Below are 18,871 nucleotides of genomic sequence, written 5' to 3'. Positions count from 1 at the left end.
CCATCCATCCCCGCTCTTTCTTTCTCTATTACACAAATCATTCATTCAAGTCAGTCAATCTCTTCCCACTCTCCTCCTCCTCTTCCTTCTGATTTGATTTGGACCAAAAACAAACTGCCACATTACCCAATCCTCAATAATAGTATATGATATGAATTGATTGAAGAACCGCGAGCACACCACACTACTGTAATCACATCTGACTTCCAATCCATGATCAACAGCTTATATGATAGTCCTTGGTCATTTGTTAATACAAACTAACTAAAACTAAAATTCATTCAAAAACTGAAATCAATCATGCTCCCCTCATGCAAAAGCATCAAAATATCAACAAAACCCTGGTTCATCTACAGATTACTTCCCCAAAACAGAAAGAAACAAAAAAAAAAAAAAAAAAACTCGATCGATGCTCCCCAATACACCAAATATAAACTCCCCCAACATCATTCAGCATATATTTAAGTATCAACAGAATACAATTATATAACCATTGGAAGAATGTCAAGGAAATACCTACAAGCCCCAAACCACTTTCACAGTTCGTGCTGAACCAATAATTATCACATATTTCACACTACAAAATATTAACACAAGAATAAATCCAATGAATTGAAGCTTACAACAACTTATACCACAAAAAAAAAAACCCTAACTCAAAAGGCCAACTGTATAAACCAATTTCTGTTTCTCCCTTTTCCACCCCTACTCCAACCCCCTCTCGTCCTGTTTCTGTTTCTGTTTTATCTTCTTCAGTAAATAATAAATAGAAACTATTATTTAAAAAAAAAATCCAGCCAAAAACGCATGTCTGCAAATACCCCCTTCGTCTGTTCATATGAATTCTTCACTTAGGTAGCTGCGCATTGAGCCATAAGGAGGCTTGACTGCCACGAATTGTATATGTTCAGGCATAACTCTGCAGATCAGAGGTCAACAGAAAGTAGTACTTCAATGAAGCAGCAGACACAACTTTTCAACGCCCAGTTTTGGGACGTTTCATTCCACTTGTATTGAAAGGTGACACACTGCCACTTGGTCCTGGACTCTCTTCTCTAAAATTTGAGTTCAGCATGGCCAGTTCACGAAGCTGCTGCCTCTTTATATAGTCCTGAGACTCATCCTGCACGAAAAAGAATATAAGGTAGTTAACATCAATTATCTCAGGTAGTTAACTTATGCAATTCTGAAGAAAATGTATGTAGCATACCACGGGCTTGAGTAATTCCTCTATTATCTCTTGTGCCTGTCTCAGTCTTATATCAACGACGTTAGCTGGTAAATCAGCCTCAATCAGGATATGAAGCGGCTCGTTGAGGTGCTCGTAACCTGGTCTTCCCCGCAGCTTCTCTTCCTTGAAAATAAGCAGCGAAAAAACGTTCAAACCAAATACATGTCACTTGAAAGAAGTACACCAATTGCCGATTATCACATTTCAGCTTCTTCACTGATGAACACTTTTGTCTTTTTGGGGGGGGGGGGGGGGGGGGGGGGGGGGGAGGGGAATGATGTAAGGGAAAAAGATCTAACAGAATATCATGAGAAGCAATACTGAACAAGACAACAATCAAATATGGGGCTACCTTATCTGGATCCTTTATTGACCCTTTTCCTCTGATATATACACGACACCCTGTAGTCGCTTCAACCCGTTTCAGTGAATTACCTCTGGGGCCCAAGAGCCGGCCAACAAAATTGAACTACAAACAATAGAGAAGTAGGTAGCTCAATAACTATTCCAGTTATTAACAAGCAAGTAAAATATACCAGAATAAGGATAAATTTTACATTTGGATAATTGTCTACAGGAATTTCCAGGCGCAAAATTCGCTTCACAGTAAATGAACTAGGACTTGCCGGGGCACCTTGCCAGTCCATCGTCATTCCAGGGGTTCCACTGAGTCTCTGCCACAGGAAGCAAAGCTTGTATCTCAGTCCAATCCCTATTTTCCCTTAAACATGCAACAGAGTCATGCACATAGAGACACAAAACCTATATCCACGCATATTGAGTAATAATACATGTGAAGAACAGTCATCACATGACAGGACAACTTTAGGCAATGACAAAAGGATTGAGGAATTCACTACTACTACAACTGCCGAAAGCAATTTGTACCAGAACTACTGCTTGCAATTTCTTTTCTTACAAATACAAGGCGAGTACATAAGCAAAAAAACTATGAACTAACCCCCTAGATCGTGTTCGGTCAACCATTAAAATCACAACTTAGAAGTAAGAACCCCATGTCACAGATAAAAGAGGGTATTACAATCCACAATTAACCTAACCACTAAGCCACTTATCAGGAAAACCAGAACACAAGGCTTTCTCAGTGCTTCAGACCAGATGTGAATTCCCGGTGATTGTATAGTCTCGCAGAACATTCTTAGTACCCAATGAGTAAAAGCTTTTCCACCTTGAATTCTTTAAGAAAGGCTTTTTATACAAGCTCTACTGACTACTTTCCCATCGCAGGGGTGATATATAATGCAAGTAGCAATTGCAAGAAGCGGTTTCTCTTTTCCAAGACCATATATCTTCTTGATTCACTAGTGGCCAGATCATAGCCCTATGAAGACCAAGCATGACGCATTTCCTCGTATCCATGTTTACAAATGTATACACATATCAAATATCGATGTTTTTCATGCATTTAGAATGTAATATCAAGGCCCATACACATAATAAGTCTTAAATTTGTTGGAGGATTGACAATTACGGACATCCAGCAATAGGATGCTTCCCCCTTTCAACCACTTCAATATATCTGCTCATTTCAGCAGTAGGATGAAACCTTGAAAGGTCATGCTATATTACATATGTAAGTTAAATCTTCAGTTAGATAGAGCAGACCACATTCGTCTGTAGTTTTTTTTTTTTTTTTTTTTGCTCAAGGCTCAGAGGAAAACAATTGTAGAATTCATGATGGCTAACTTGTTTGAGAGTGCAGTCAGTGTACCAAGCACAACAATGGCAATGCTCCAGTGCACTCTATGCTCATTTAAGTTTGGCATAAAATATGAACTTTAATCTCTGAGTTTCCGCTTACCCAAAAAAAAATAGCCTTCAGAGGGGACCAATTTCCTCCCCCCTTTTCCAACTGTTATATTTCTTTTTAAAAAATTAAGTCATTGCCATGTTGCATGATGAAAAGTTTTATTTCAAAAGCCATTTGCTTTAAATTGACTTTAGAATAACTGTCTATCTAAAAAAGCACTATAACATAATTAACTTTCAAAGTCAGAAACTAGGTTGTCAGCCATGATTGTTGTTATCAGACTTAAATGAGGCGTTTAGTGTAATGAGTTCTGTTCTATCCTCCTCCACTGTAGTGTTTGTGGTTGTTCTCTAAGAGCGATTTTGATTATGTAGGAATTTTAGTAGCGCATGCAAAGGAGGAGGCAGCTAATGGAACAACAAGATCTAAAGTTAACATTCAGTACCCTCTGGAAAGATTAAAGTCGGAAAAAGTATTAGATGAAAAGAAACTAGAAACTGCTAGAGAGTTCACAAGAACCGGATTAAATAACAGATATACCTCCTGAGGAAGTCCATTCCAACCAGCAATTCCTGTTCCAGCTACATTTGACATAAGATTCGAAGAAGCCATGGGACTGGGACTTCTATGTCGCAGTCTGTCAAGATCACCAAAACCTTGGTTTGGTATCATCCCCGAAACCCGTAAGATTTCTGAAAGATTAAAAGTTTATTGGAATATTGTATTAACGCTCAAAATCAGTAAGAAAACCAAAAAGCCTCAACAACAACTAACCAGTTGCATCACAAGAATGATACGGAGATAATAGACTACACCAAGAAGATTTAATATGCAGTTGAAGCATGTAGCATATTGGAGGAAAAATTTTAAATGCCACACAGGAATCAAAAAGATCATCAGTTCCAATACCTCCAAAGAAGTAGGTTGATGACTACCACAATCAAGCAACTGGTTTTGGAACATGCTTCAAAGATGGCTATATCTCAAGACGAACTTCTTTGAAAATGAGATGAGCCTAAAGTTGTCTCCTACATATATTTTTTAAGAATGAATGGCCTAAACCATGCTTTTATTTGCCTCCATAATAAGCAATGCCTAAAGTTATCAAATCCAATAAAAGACATTTGCTCTGAATACTGAAACAAGAAATCATCAGGTGACTATTTGTTTTCAGAATATCAAGAGGATACAAATATAGGCATTTTGTTTCTTGTTCAAGTATTTAACACTCCACTCTTGCAACCCAAAAGGAACGCTTTGGGAAACTAGCAGTTTTCTACAATACCCCAAATCATCGGGTGACTATTTATTTCCACAATGCATCTCAAAGAAGTAAAAAACAGACGAAGAGACACAGGCATAATGGCGGGCAGAGGCATAATCCTTGAATGCACAAGAAATCTCAACTTAGAAAGCCAAATTCGAACATCAAACAGTCATTTACATGGAAAAATAAGTCAAGTGGATCTAAAATGTAGATTCTAATCACAAGCCATCGCCCCCATAGACCCAAATGCAGTTAGAAGCCAAAGAAACCAGAGAACCTAGATCTAAAGATACAACAAAACACCCCAAATACAAAAGGGGGGAGGGAGGGGCAAAAAAAGGAAAAAGAAAAAACAGGACCTTGATTCAAGAGTCTGCTACATATGGGAAGAACTTGCATGAAAGGTCCAAGCTTTTGATGCTCCGCCAACAGCTCTGACAAGTACTGATTACTGAGATGCGTTCACCAAGACGATACACAGACAAATAAAACTCCACATCAAAATCAAAAAACAAAAAACTACACACACACACAAACATATGTATATTCATAAAGGAAAGAAGCAACATCATCGAAATATATAATTCTGAAATGGAAAGAAAAAAGTTCCAGAACAACCATTAAATCGAAAATAAATAAATAAATAAAAGAAGAGGAAAAAAAAAGAAGATACTGGAAGAGAAGAGCAGAAGGGGCAGACCTGTCAACATCAGAGTTAGTTCTAATCTGTGGAGATACAGCTCTGGCAGGTGAGAAGTTGGGATTGTACAGACCCGACATAGCTTGATGCTGCTGCTGCTGCCGCTGCTGCTGGTTTTTGAGGAATGAAAATGGTTTGCTTCCAGGGTTTTAGTTACAGTCGCTCACTAGTCGCCCGAGAAATGGGTTAAAAATTAATAATAATAAGTAGAAGAAAATAACCACTGCTGGAAAAAGTAACTACTCACCAGTAGTAGTAGGACTCGAGTTAAAATCATAGAGTACCTGATATAATAATAATCAAATGCCGATTGTTTTGCAGCAATCGGAATCGGAGTCAAATCTCTTCTGCTGCCGCTACTTGCTCCTACATATTTATTTATAATCACAAAATAGATAAAAAGTTAAAGATGTTTTCAAGCAAATATTATTTATTTCTGTTTAACATTTGGCCTGTGTATTGGAATAAATCGGTGAGTCGAAAAATGTTTTAAATTATATCTATACCATATGTAATCGGAAAGTATTGGATTTGGTATAAATCTTTTTTTAAAATATTTAATTTTATTCTCGCAATAAAATTATATATTTATCATTTGACTGCATATTATCCATCAATGTAACTGCAACTAATTTTTACCTGTAACCACTCACGAATATTGTAACCACTAAATTAATTTAAATTTTATTCAAAAAAACTTTTAATAGATCAAAGTTTAATTTTTTATGAAAATTTTATACTAAATTCTTCCATTTAAAAGTTGGTTATTCCTAAATTGCACGCACGTGAGGCGTGCCATTATCACTAGTAACTATTAGTTAATTTATTTACAATATATATAATACATAAACATTTTCAACATTAGTAGCACCTCGCGATCTCGTAAGCCAATTTGTTCGTCTTGACTGGAGATGGCAATGGGGGCGGGTGCCCGCTCCGCGGGGGTAGAAATGGGGCGGGACGGGGACGGAGATGGGGGCGAAATATTTACCCCTGCCTTAAAACGGGGGCGGGGGATGGGGCAACTACACCCGCCCCATCCCCCGCATAAAATATATATATATATATATATATATATATATATATAAGATGTTTGTCTAAAAGCCTTAATGAAAATGTAAATACGAGAGTCTAATGCAACAATAATTCTTTCCATGGTCTATGATATCGTTTATAAGCAGTTCTAACAACCATGGGTTTGTTTTCCCCTTCATTTGCTGATTTTCTCTTTTATGTTTTCCATTGATTTTTGCCTTTTGTTATTTCTGAAATTTAACTGTTCTTTGTATTTTTTGTTAGTGTTTGAGAATTCTTCCTCTCTCCTATTAGTTCTCAAAAATACTTGAACATATAAGGAGAGTTTTGCTTTTTGTAAGTTGATTTTTTTATTCGCGAGGGATCGCCGGAGACCACGGGGGAAACCGGGCCGGGACCGGCGCGGGGCGGGAGATGGGGGGAGTTATTTGACAACAGGACGGGGGATGGGAGAAGGATCCCCCGTCCCACCCCCGCCCCATTGCCACCCTAGTCTTGACACCTCTCTATAGTCTAGTCTCTCACCCCGTGATTTCGGTTTTCAATTTTGGCCCTCGATTTTCATACCTTTTTCAATATTATTTCAACATTTCTTTTTGCTATTACAGCTTTTATGTCGCGGTGTATGTAAAATAATAAAATTAAACAATTATTGAAGAACATGTTTAGACAATAGTACCCAAAAAAATTCACATAATTACTTACAAACGAACAAATTCTGTGATTTGAGCCTGTTTAATGATTTTCATACTCGTTGACTTGATTTCATGCGTTAAATATTGTGGAAAAATAGAGTTAAAATGTAGGATACTGATTTTTCTTTGTTTGTGTCTACTTACGTGGCAGATAGATTAGATGTGATTTGGATGCATTAGCTAGCACTCATTAGAGAAATTGTTTTTAATTTTATAGAAGTCACATTTTTTAGTATTTGAGCATGATTGACAACTTCCAAAAAATATATATATAGGCAGATATATATTGCTATATATCAAATTTTAATGGCATAGTAATTGTTGTTAAAATAATTTGACTATCCTTTTTGAGCTAAAATTTTCATGGTATATTGATATGAATTGATAAGAGTTCGTTTAATATATTATAGAAAAAAAATTTGATGTGATATTTTTTAAATTCAACAATATCCTTAATCGAGAAATAAGTAAAAGGGTGCAGCACTAATTCTAGTGTTTTTTTCTTTTGTGCAATGGAAAATAGTAAATTGATGCTAGGAGAGGATTGATTGGGATCTTTTAAGGCGAGAGAGAATTCAATTTTATTTGGAAAGAGTCGAAAGACCGGAAGAGAAGATCCCTTCTTTTTCAGAAAAAAGAAAAAAAAAAAGATAGAGGTGAATGCGGACAGGGCATAGACCTCATACCGATCGATTAAATCTATTATTGTAGAGTTTTCTACAGAAGTATTGAATTTGTGAACTTAATAGTGTGCATTTCTTTTTCTATTTTCTTTCTTTTATTTAAAAAAAAAAGGAAAAAAGAACTAGTGTGTAGTATCTTATATGTATCTATATATTAGCACAATTTGTCATTTTATGAGCTTTTATTTTTTGCCCCTATGAAAACCATTTTTACTCTAACTAACTACACATTTGTTGTCATGACAACTACCCATGAACATTTTTTACTTTTAACCATTTAAGCATGTATTTTCAACATAACCACTTCTAAGCATTTTGGTTATCAGCGCAGAATTATTTTATAGGAAAATTTTAAAAGATTAAAGTTTTGCTTCAATAATGAAAATTTATTTAAAATATATGACTATAAATATTATATATTTTTCATTGCATACATATTGAATGTGCATTTAGCAGTAGTATATACGAAGGGAGATGAGGGGCATGATGTAAAATTTTTGTTTTGTCATTTTTTGTATTTTCTTGTTTAAATTCCCACTAAAAAGTTAAATAATAGAAACCGCCAATAACTTTATTTTCTTTGTTTGTACAAAACAAAATTTAAAAAAAAAAACTCACATTAGAAAATCTAATAAAACCTTTGATAACTGCTCATTATTTTTGTATATAAACCTTTCTTTTAAAAATGCACACTCACGAGCGTGCATTTTCCACTGGTTTCTTTTTATGGGTGACCCGGAGACGATGGACGGACGGCTGTCTGAGACATTTATGGACACGTGTTTGTCCATGCCAAACTCCAGTGCCCACACTATGGCCCACTACATGTGGGGTCCCTCCAGGAGCATGCGGCCAATGCTAATTGATGCTTCCAACCGTGTCTTAGCTGGACTGACGGAGTGGCCGACACAACCGCTTTCCAATACTTCGTCGTTTCAGCCGTCCCCTCCCATTTCCTAGCCGCGTCCGCTGCCCGACCCTACCCCACAATATCCCTCCCCCTTTCCAAAATTGTTTGTTTAGATACTTTTTATTTTTTCAAATAATATTTTTTTTGCATCATAAATATATTTTTAATTTATTTTTTATATTATTAATCAATTTTTATCTCACGTATATTACATCATAAAAAATATTGTAATTATCCAAATAATGTTTCAAAAACATTCCATGCAAACAGATTAATGAATCCCCAATCAACTTCCTTGGTGGATTCTACACATTCCTCGACGGGGTTGATATTTGTTGCCATTTTTCTAATTTCTAAGTTTTGCCTCATTTATTGTTTTTTCCCGTGTACATGATACTACAAAAATCTGGCAATAAGTTTAGAATTCACTTTTTACCATTCAAATAATCTCTTATTGCTAACCCATTTCAACTCAACCACACAAACACTTATATATTCCTTTCGTCCCATTGAAACTGTCATGCTTTCTATTTTGGTCTGTCCCAAAATGTTTGTCACATACCTAAAATGACAAATAAAATTTTCTCCTTCTGACACTACCTTTAAATATGTGGGTCCAGCAAAAATTGTCAAAAGAACAAGACACGCTTTGAAGTACGTGGCTGATGCTAGCCAATGTTTACTAGCGCGTGCAGTGCAAAATAAGCAAAAAGTTAGTGTAGTTTTAATAATGTAGTGGGCCCAAAGTGTTGACTAGTTTGCATAAACCATTTGAATAACTTCATCCGCACTAGTATAGTCAAAATTTGGACAGCTTGGCGGGGATAATTTAGGAATTACAGACAGCTATCTCTTATTCTTGTCTACTATTGAAAAATATTCCAATTCCCGAAAAGTGACAAATTTTTCGGGACGGAGGGAGTAGATAATTGCTTGATTTAATTATTTGTTTGATTTTTATGATTTTTTTTTCATTAGTTCAACATAAGATTGTTTTCTTACTTGCACACATACATCGAGTGTGCACCAATCACTAGTATGTATTACTAGTCATCCAACCAATTAGAGGCTAGATAAAGGTATTGCTAAGATGTATCCATATACGTAGGGTTATTATCATTTATTACATTATTTTTTTAATGTTTGGTGTTACTATTAAGTTTTCTTTTAACGTTATTTTTTAGTTCTTAAAATTATTATTACTTGACCACATAAACTTTTTTTTTATCAATCTACCCCTACCGTTATTTTTAGGCAATTTATCCTGCCATTAAATCAATTTATCAAATTTAAAATTTTACAAGAAGGTACCCTTCTATTTGTATAATAAAAATAATAAAAAAATGTACAATGGCTCTTCTCTTTTTTAGTGTCAAGAAAAAAAGTCAGAACATTAATATATTTGTTTTCTTGGTAATCTTATTAATATTGGCAAAAATAGAAAGGTATGAAGTGAGAATTGGGGGATGGGAGAGACCTAGAGGCTAAAAAATTGTAAATAAGAAAGAATTCAATATTTTTATTATTTTAAATTTACTTTTCTTTTATATTTACCACAAATTCCAATCTTAATTCTGACAACATTAAAGTAATATGATAATATTATATTTCTTTTTTTTTCCAAAATCTAATTTTCTGTCTCTTTTTTCTCCTATCTTACTTTATTTTCTAGTATTAATAAGTACAAAAAGAATAATTTGAGAAAACCTTTATATTTTTATGTTCTTGAAACTTTTAGAGTGAGAAAATATAAGAAGAGCCATTCGAATTTTTTTTAAAATTATACATAAAAAGGGTAAATACATATAAAAAATTTTGAACATATTGGTTAGGTTAACAATGGAGTAAAATGCTTATAAAATAATGTTAGAAAATAAAATGATTATATTACTATAATTTAAATGGATAAAGTGATAATAATAATATAGTAATGATATAAAATAAAGGGGTATTTTTGTTAAAATTTTGTTAACATATTGAGTTGAATTACCTGTGAGGGTAAAGTGATTAAAAGATAATATTATGAAATAAATTGATAGTAGTGATGTAATTTAATGGTGGTAAAATAATAATAACCCATACATGTCTACCTTGTATATAAGAAGGAAAGGAGGTTTAGTTCTTTGCCTCCCTATTACCACTTAACTTTCCAATAATTTGACAAGTGGCATAAGTCTAATATTTTTTCTTGCACATGGTTTTCTTGCCTCTTGCATATCCCTTTTTTTTTTTTTGCTTTTTTTTCATGCCAAACTGAGCAAGTTTGGCTCATTTATTCTTCTTTTGAGCCCAACGAATTTTTTTAACCTTTATTATTTGACTAAGTGAGTCTATTGTTTAATTCATCACCGTTAGATTAGTTTTAATACAATAACACTACATTACAACCCTTGGATCAATTTTCATTCGTTCTAATTGTCTACCTATTATATAAGAGACATGGGAATTTAATGTAGCACTCTCATTTATTGACACGTGATGTAACTCTCATTTGAAGAATCTATGATTTTTCTCTCATTTTTTATTTCCCTACTTCTATCTCGATGGAGCAAGACAAAAGATTTCAATTGCAAGTCAAGTTGCATAACTACAAGAACTTCTATTGTTTTTATATATTATCTAATTTATGACTATAGGATCAAGATTTATAGATTAATGAAAAAAATTTAATCCTTGGATATTGATTAATTATTTTTTATTAGTAGCTAACCAACTATTACATTTAAACAACTCATTTATATAATTGATTAAAGTCTCTTTTTTCTATTTCTTTATGAATCGTTTCTCAATGTTGCATAGAAAAAATCAGATTTCTTTCTTCCCAATTGTATTCAGCCATGCACTTGTTCATTAATCTCAAGATTAGTGATGGATTTAATAGATGGTATGTTTATTGTCGTTTTGATTTAGAAGAATTAACTTCATAAATGAAATTTCTTCTGATGCTCAAAATTTCTCGTATTTTTGTCTATTATGTACAAAAAGTTTTGCCGTTATATGTTCAATTAAGTTATTAGGGGGCCTAGGCTGTGTCTTGCACAGTCGAGGTACCTCTAGTGATAGAATAAAACGAGTAAAGAAAAATGGAGTGTGTTGGAGAGACCTATGTTTCAAAATTCGAATCGGATCGGCTGGTCCGATTAGTCAAACCGAAAAATGGCCGGCCATTTGGGTTGAGTCAACTTTAAAAACAGCGGGTTTGTTTGGATTGTAAGTTATTTGGGATATTTTTACTGTAAAATTTTTTTTGTGACGTGATGTATATAAGATAAAAAGATAATTGAAAAGATAAAAAAATATATTAAAAATTATAATGATGATGTAACCAAATAAAATTGAAAAAATAATGCTCAATCCAAACAAACCCGCGTTTCAAAAACTTAGCAAACCCAAAAAATTGGGTTTGACCGAGAACCAAAAATTTTCCATTATCTAAATTCTTTAAACCCATTTTTCATGCAACTAAATTTGTTGCAAATTTGCAATCAAAGAAAAAGGAAAAAAGAAAAGAGCAAAAATTGGAAGAGAAGAAAGAGTTTTCATGTAAGCTTGCTATGTGATAAAAGAAAAAAGAGACTTGTGGTATAGTCTAAAGGAAGAAGAAGAACACAGAGAAAAAAAAAAAAAAAAGAAAAGAAAGCAAGTCACGGTTGGTATTGCTTTATTATCTGGATCTTCCTCCTCCTTAGTCCTCGACTGGTCGCCTGCTCCTCCACGTGAGTTTCCTTCTCAGAAGCCATGAATCAAAATTAACTTATTAAAAACCAAATGGCTTTGTTGGGACTCGAAGAACAAGGCTTCGTTTTTTTTTTTTTTTTTTTGGGTCAAAAACGAAGAACAAGGCTTTGTTGGGAGAACAAAAGATTGAAAGATGGATCGTATTATAGTAAGCGACGGCACAATAAAAAAAAAAAAAAAGAAGTAAGAGTTAGGTTTAACATTTATTTGTTTTGAGTGCCCTAAAACTTTTTAATAATTGTGTTTTAGCCTTTTATAATTTTATTAAAATGTAAAATTAACCCATTGCATTTTTCAAATTACATTTTTTACTCATGGATTTTAAAACTATTTAAGTAGAGTTCTTTTGGACTAAATCTAAACTCAACAAATAAAATGTAAAGTTGTAAACTGCTAATCTAAGGAAAACTTTTATGTATAATTTTAATTGTCTATTATTAATATATGTTTATGATGATTTGACATTTGATTGAATTTGCTGGCCCCTAATCCCTGAGCTTAGGTCAGTCGACATTCGATCTGAATCTAAAAACAGACATTTTTGAGTGCCCAAAAAGCTGGGGCTATGGACTAAAGCCCATTACCACACAGAATGGCCCACCACAGATATAAAAACGCAGTGTTCGAGTGGCAAGGACTCGCACGTCTCGAAGTCCCAAAAATAAAGCAAAAGCGCAACCGACCGTAGGGGAGCAAACGCAGCGACTAAAGCAGCAGCCTAAGCAAATCAAGCATCTTGGTGGTGGTGGCGGTGGTGAAGGAAATGGTGGGGTGGCGGGTGTTGGAAGCATTTCTACCGTTGGGAATCATAGCCGGCATGCTTTGCGTGATGGGGAATGCGCAGTACTTTATCCACAAAGCCGCCCACGGCCGGGTAATCTCTTCTCCGATTCAATTCTTACCCTTTCCTTCTTTGCCCCGATATTTCTATCAGATCCTTTCTCTCTCTCTCTCCCTAAGCAGACATATTTCAATCATCTTAACTGATCATTTTGTTTTTTCAGTTATTCATCCTTTAATATTATTATTTGGTGTACTACTAGTAAATTATTAGTACTAAAATTAAAAAAAAGGTAATTTTGATGTTTGTTTGGCGGTAAATACTGCTGAATTGACAGCCGAAGCACATCGGCAACGACGTCTGGGACGTGGCCATGGAAAGACGGGACAAGAAGCTTATGGAGATGCTATCCTCTCCTTCTACTCCTAATTAACAACCCAACCCAGGCAAGGCCCTTTCCTAATCCCACCTTCCTCTTCCTGCTACTTGTATATCTATTTATATCTTCTGTTACTTACTTTAAATCAACCTCTCATTACTTAAACGAGTGATGATCTTGCTAGTATTTTAAGTCAACCAACCTTATGCAAAGATTTAACCTAGCGACTCACAATTTACTCACTGGAATATTTGTAACCCGCCATGTCCATTGAACTCATCCATGGAGTTGCTACGTTGCCACTCCTAATGATTTTTAGAGCAACTAACGTATTTGTCATTGCTGAAACTCACGTTTACCTTTTGATCGGTGTTGGCACCTCTTTTACTGGTGGAAAAAATCGTTGACTAATTGGACCATTTCTAGGTTGTGATACTTCAAAAGGAGTCTCAAGGCCATATAAGTTGTGCTTGATCTCCTCATCCCTGCATATGTGGCATGCGTAAATGTATTCTGCCAGTGAGTGGGCTAAGATTGGAAGAAACACTTCAGCATCATATTAAATTTGATACTGGGTTTTCACGTGGTTCCCATTGCCTCAGTATACCAAAAAACAATGAACAAAAAGCATGAATAAGAAATCTTAAAAAGGGACTAAAAAAAAAAAAGGGTAAGAAGAACGATAAACTCGCAATCTGTTGTTATGTCTCCTCCTAAATAGAGACTGTGAGGGAAAATGGGGATGGGCTTCTGGAGTACATCATGTACATTCCTGTGTCTTCTACTTTTTTGATAATGTGCATCTATAGCTTCTTAGTCAATATATGTCGTGGGTTCTAAGATTTGTTGGCATTCTGAAAAATGGAGCTTTCTCCATGCATGGTCTTGAATGCTAATACTTTCTGGCTCCCTCTCTCTTTCATATGCACACAAACACAAAATCAAGGCACCTTGAGAAGTTATATAAATAGTGTATGATTTTGGTTCAGTAAATGCCATTCACGGCAATAGTGACTTGGTCTCTTGGGTACTTTTACTGGTTCCTCAATTACTTATTCACTGGACTCTAGGATGAATAGGAGTGCTTTTTATTGTTTCTGATTAGTGTTGGATCATTGAGGATCCTAGCTCGCTGGTGTCCATTTCTGCATGCCATCATAAGCGGCCAATAAGAAGTTATTTGTGGGCCTCGTCAAATTTTAAGTGTAACTTTTTTTTTTTTTTTTGGGTGTATTTCTGAAGTTATAACAACTGTTTTTATCTGTTTTAGGTTGATCATTAAATTATCTGTGGGGATGCGGAATTTTGCTCATTAGAGCCCTTCTTTTTATACAAGTTTGGTTGTCGTGATTATTTTTTCAGCCTGAAGATTCTAATGCATTTTAGGTTATTTTTTTTTAAATTTTTCTGCTTAGCCAAATGTTGTCTTGCTATTAACCTCAGACATGGGTGGCCAGTTCTGCTCTGTGGTTTTACTCTTCTTGATGGGTCTTTGTAAACCCTATTTGTTAGTTTGACAATCACCTATGTGAGAAGGTAGCAAGTACAAGGTTGCTCGAAAGATTTGAATCTCCTTTTCAGATATTATTGGTGACATCAGTTGGAAAATTTAATTTACATCATTTTCTTGTCATCTAACAGGAAGCACTATTGGTGGAGTTTTTGGAAATAAGTTACTCTTCAAGGTTCCCAGATATTGAAGTTGTATGCAAACAAGTTGAATTGTTGTCTCCTTCTGCAGCTTTCTTTAAGCTTTTGAACTTAAAAAAAAAAAAAAGCATTCATCAAGCTGATGTTGATTATGTGAATTTGGTGGATGATAAAATGACTATAGATGTTTGAATAATGTAGTACTTAACCTATGTTTTAGTTTTACCATAGGTTGAATTTTCATAGACTTTGTTGCGATATTTTTAGCCAAATGGGCCGAAATCCACTTGACAATATAAGGGACGCCTTGAATAATGTGGTCTGGTGCGGTTTGCTTCAGCTCAATAAACCAAAGTTAGCTCGTCGGTTGCAACCATTCTTCTTCTTAGCTAAAAGTCACTACTGGGATTTTATTTTGAGTCGGTTGCAAGACTCATTACTACGCACCTTTAGAGGTTTGAACTGTAGTAAAACTTGTACATTAATCAACTCATCTGTGGTGTGGTGGGGAGGTGGCTCCAAAGCCAGCTGACTAAACACTGAAGATAAAGAAACAACAAATCAAATCTGGACCTTCGACTTTAAAGGAAGTCTCCTCACGGTGAACAGAGCATTTAGTCGTGTACCTTGTGCTCTCTATATTAACCAACCAGGCAGCCTAAAACCTCCCGTCCGGGTTTTACCAGAAGCCTCGTGGAGACAGTTCACTACTCGATCCTCCTCATCACCAACGACTCCAATTAAGTTGCCAACAGCTTTAGACCAAAGCTAAACGCTCCTCCTCCTTCACTCGCCTTCTTTGTGTAAACATCAGATGAAGAATGCCATCGCAAAAACATCAAATTGGAATTTTATTTTTCTTTATTTCTTGCAGATGGGACAACAGCAATATCCTTGGTCAAAAAAATGAAATCACTCTAGCCAGCAGCCTAAATGCAGACCACCACGCCGCCTTACACAGATAATACAAGCGTAAAAATGAATTCTTTGTTCTTCTTTTTTTTTTTTTTTTTCCCCAATCCAGGGAGGTAACAGATTATTATGTACACAAATAATCCTCCTATTGTTACCCAGCCACACACCAGTTCCCGACGCCTATAATACTAAGCAACCAACAAGAAGCAAGGGGAAAAAATACCGAATGAATGAGATGATGGGTGAGCAGCGGTGACTGCTCAAGGCACGTATTCAGTCTCAAGGGTTGGTTGCGTCCGCGTGACAGTAGCAGAAGGTGCTTTAGTGCTCCCAACTCGAGTCATATGCAGCGCCTCCCCAACCTCTGCAGCCTTCTCCATCTGTTGCATTTTCTTCCTCGTCTTGAACTTGAGCATCCAGACGACGAGCAGCCCTAAGAGAACCAAGAGTGCTAATCCCCCCAGCACGGAACCCACAATTATCCAGACCTCCTTTTTATGGTGGTGGTTCTTCTTTCTTCCTCCTCCTCCTTTGCCACGAGGAGGAGGAGCTGGGGGCGGCGCAGGTGCAGGTGACGGGCCAATCGACTCGACCACAATCGAGAAATGCCCCTCTCGAAATGTTGCACACGTGTTCTCAGCTAACATAGCGGTGAAATTGAGAAGGCCCTGCAAATCAAAGGAGACGCACTTGGGAACCGACCCATCCGGTACTGCTGGTCTGGTCATGACCTCTGAAAATCTGATAGAGATGGGTTGTGCAGTAGCCTTGATATCCAGCTCGGGTAAGTCAGTAGCCGAGAGGTTGGAAGCATCGTAAGCAAGGAGACCCAGGACTGGGGCTAAGAAAACATAACCAGAAGGTAAAGGGTAGTAGAGGGAGGACCAATTGCCCAAGTTGTGATACACAAAAACAAGGCGTTCCACGTAAGGCTCCTCAACAACGCCCATGGGAAGCTGAAATTCTTTATACGTCGGGACGCCCCTAGTCCTCAAGCTGCCACTCCGGAGCCTCAACCCCGAGACCTTAATCCCAGTCAAATTGGAGGGGACCTGTCCATCGTAGACAACACCAGTCCTGGGGCGAACAAATGAGCGGTAAGCAGAGTCCTGGAGAAGTGCATCCAGGGCCCGTGCAGCGCTTAGTGAAGGAGCAGCAGGAGAAGGCAACCAGAGGAGCCAAGTAAGGAGGATAAGCATCGAGAGACTTGTAAGAAACCCCATCCCATGGATGCTGCTGGGTCGCTTCTTCTTTGAATTTTATGAAATCTTTCTCAAAACGTACAAATCAGAACAAGGGAAATTTTTTAACAACACTCTAATAATTACATATTACTACTTGGGGAGTCGGGAGTAGTAATATATATATATTGGAGGAAATGGATCTGAGATCCAGAATGGATACAAGTAGCCAAGGTCGAACCCCGCCCCCCGATTTTGGATTGAACCAAAAAAGGGAGGTCAGGCCACGTAGAATCAATCAATCTTGAAAAAACTACAAGTTGTAAATCTGCCCCAGAATGGAAGAATGTTACCGTACCAGTACGCCAACACTCCACCAAAGCAAAGCAAAATGTGTAATGTGTATCTCTTATTCTCTTTTGCTTTTTTTTTTTTTTTTGTTTTTTTTATACCGCAAAGCAAAATGATAGCTAAAGTACAACGGTAACTGTAGATAGAAGACGGGTGAGGGCGGAGTGGGGAATAAAGCTAAAGAGCGAGAGAGGAAGGGGGAACCGTTGCGAGATTGCAAAGCAGCGAGTTTTAACTCTTTGAGGAGATGGACAGATGCAGCAGCAGCAGCCCAGCAGCACTTTCTTTCTTTATTTCTTTCTTTTTCTTACCACCAGGACAAAAAAGGAAAGAAAGAAAGAAACTCAATTCTTGGGGAATGCTCGTGCAGATGATAAAAACACAGAGGCGATGGCAGTGAGCAGCGGCTCCTCCTCCTCCTCCTCAAGCAATAGAGTGAAGTAACGACATATCATAGGAGCATCTTTGTTTCAAATCGCCCCCTGAATCAGCCTGCTCCTTTTGACGACAAAAATAAAAATCAGCCTGCTCCTCAACACTCATTCTTTGGGTTTCTTCTTCTTCTTCCCATGTTAATCTTTAATTGGGATAAAATCAGTTGAGAATTGAAAATTTTCAATGGGATTAAAAAGATGACTGACTGAGATTAGACAGCTTGTTTTGAAGCAGGGAACGGAAAAGGACGAGTGATTTGCTAAGAAAGTAGTAGTAGTAGTTTTAAATTAGGCTATTAGCATTTGGAAAGGCAGAGAGCACTGTTTGGTCCGTAGATTCCCCTTTTAAATCTATCGAATAACAAGCCTCTGAAGGAGGCTTCTTTTTTCTTTTCTACAACTGGAGGAGGAAGAAAAAGGCCGGCAACAGATGGATAAAAAGACCCTTTTCCCCCACTAATACCCACCGACCCAGCCCCTCTCTCTTCCACTAGTAACATTATTAATTTTTAACAAAAAGGAGAAAGAAAAGAAATTAACAACACCACCCCCCCCCCCCCCCCCCCAAAACCCAATCCCCACGGGGGAAAGTTTTTTTTTTGGGGGAACAAACGAAAAGAAAAAAAATAATCTAGCAGACTGCAGCACTTGGGGGAAAAATTATTTTATTTTTAAAAAAAAGGCACTAAATTTGAGAGGGGAAGAGCAGAGATTATTAGCTGAAAAAAACCCATACGTAGCCGAAGGAAAGGAAAGGAGAGGAGAGGAGAGGAGCGGCGGGGGAGGCAGCAGCTGACCTGCAGCCTGCCGGGGCTGAAGAATATACAAATTTTCGGTAACTTAGAAGTTTATAACCGAGAAAAGGGATTGCATATAGGATTTGGATAAAATACGGGGTATTGGATAAAAATTTAATTTGGAATTCAAAACTATAGTATTTTTTTCTCCGATACATCGTATCAGAAAAATATCATAATATTCTTACAAAAAATTATTTCAAAAAATTTATTTTCTGTAATAGATCTTTAATATTAATATTTTCATAGTTTAGTTTTGTCCTAATATTTTTTCCTTATCACGTGAGATAAGCGAGATATTTTCCTTTGTCTAAAAAATCTGTAATTACGGGGGTAAAATTTAGCAAGATCTA

The 18,871-nt window shown here is 36.4% G+C and overlaps 2 protein-coding genes and 1 long non-coding RNA gene across 3 annotated transcripts; 1 reads left to right on the top strand and 2 right to left on the bottom strand.

Annotated features, from left to right (window-relative positions):
- Positions 1–431: 431 nt before the first annotated feature.
- Positions 432–5,135, bottom strand: LOC113697245 (KH domain-containing protein At2g38610). The gene is made up of 7 exons (XM_027216787.2): positions 4,970–5,135; positions 4,629–4,720; positions 3,543–3,694; positions 1,789–1,905; positions 1,584–1,700; positions 1,211–1,354; positions 432–1,123 (listed from the first exon to the last, which is right to left on the bottom strand). Exons 1-7 carry the CDS (start codon positions 5,047–5,049, stop codon positions 977–979), a joined length of 849 nt encoding a protein of 282 aa, XP_027072588.2. The 5' UTR covers positions 5,050–5,135; the 3' UTR covers positions 432–976.
- Positions 5,136–11,762: 6,627 nt separating this feature from the next.
- LOC140008214 (uncharacterized) lies at positions 11,763–12,867 on the top strand. The gene is made up of 2 exons (XR_011815590.1): positions 11,763–12,008; positions 12,533–12,867. It is a non-coding gene; the product is annotated as an uncharacterized lncRNA (long non-coding RNA).
- Positions 12,868–16,015: 3,148 nt separating this feature from the next.
- LOC140008085 (uncharacterized) lies at positions 16,016–16,978 on the bottom strand. Its single transcript, XM_072051680.1, has one exon. It carries the CDS (start codon positions 16,976–16,978, stop codon positions 16,016–16,018), a length of 963 nt encoding a protein of 320 aa, XP_071907781.1.
- Positions 16,979–18,871: the final 1,893 nt, after the last annotated feature.

The sequence above is a fragment of the Coffea arabica genome, chromosome 6c (genome assembly GCF_036785885.1).
Source record: "Coffea arabica cultivar ET-39 chromosome 6c, Coffea Arabica ET-39 HiFi, whole genome shotgun sequence".
NCBI lineage: Eukaryota > Viridiplantae > Streptophyta > Magnoliopsida > Gentianales > Rubiaceae > Coffea > Coffea arabica.
Note: the sequence above shows the minus strand (reverse complement) of the source record. Positions and strands in the feature narration are given on the sequence as shown.

Excerpts from the sequence above, each read along its gene's own strand:
- LOC113697245 (XM_027216787.2), bottom strand. The coding sequence starts at position 5,049 with ATGTCGGGTCTGTACAATCCCAACTTCTCACCTGCCAGAGCTGTATCT. Across the intron at positions 4,721-4,969 it reads ACTAACTCTGATGTTGACAG|TAATCAGTACTTGTCAGAGC; the intron begins GTCTGCCCCTTC and ends AACGCATCTCAG. Across the intron at positions 1,355-1,583 it reads CAATAAAGGATCCAGATAAG|GAAGAGAAGCTGCGGGGAAG; the intron begins GTAGCCCCATAT and ends CTTATTTTCAAG.
- LOC140008085 (XM_072051680.1), bottom strand. The coding sequence starts at position 16,978 with ATGGGGTTTCTTACAAGTCTCTCGATGCTTATCCTCCTTACTTGGCTC.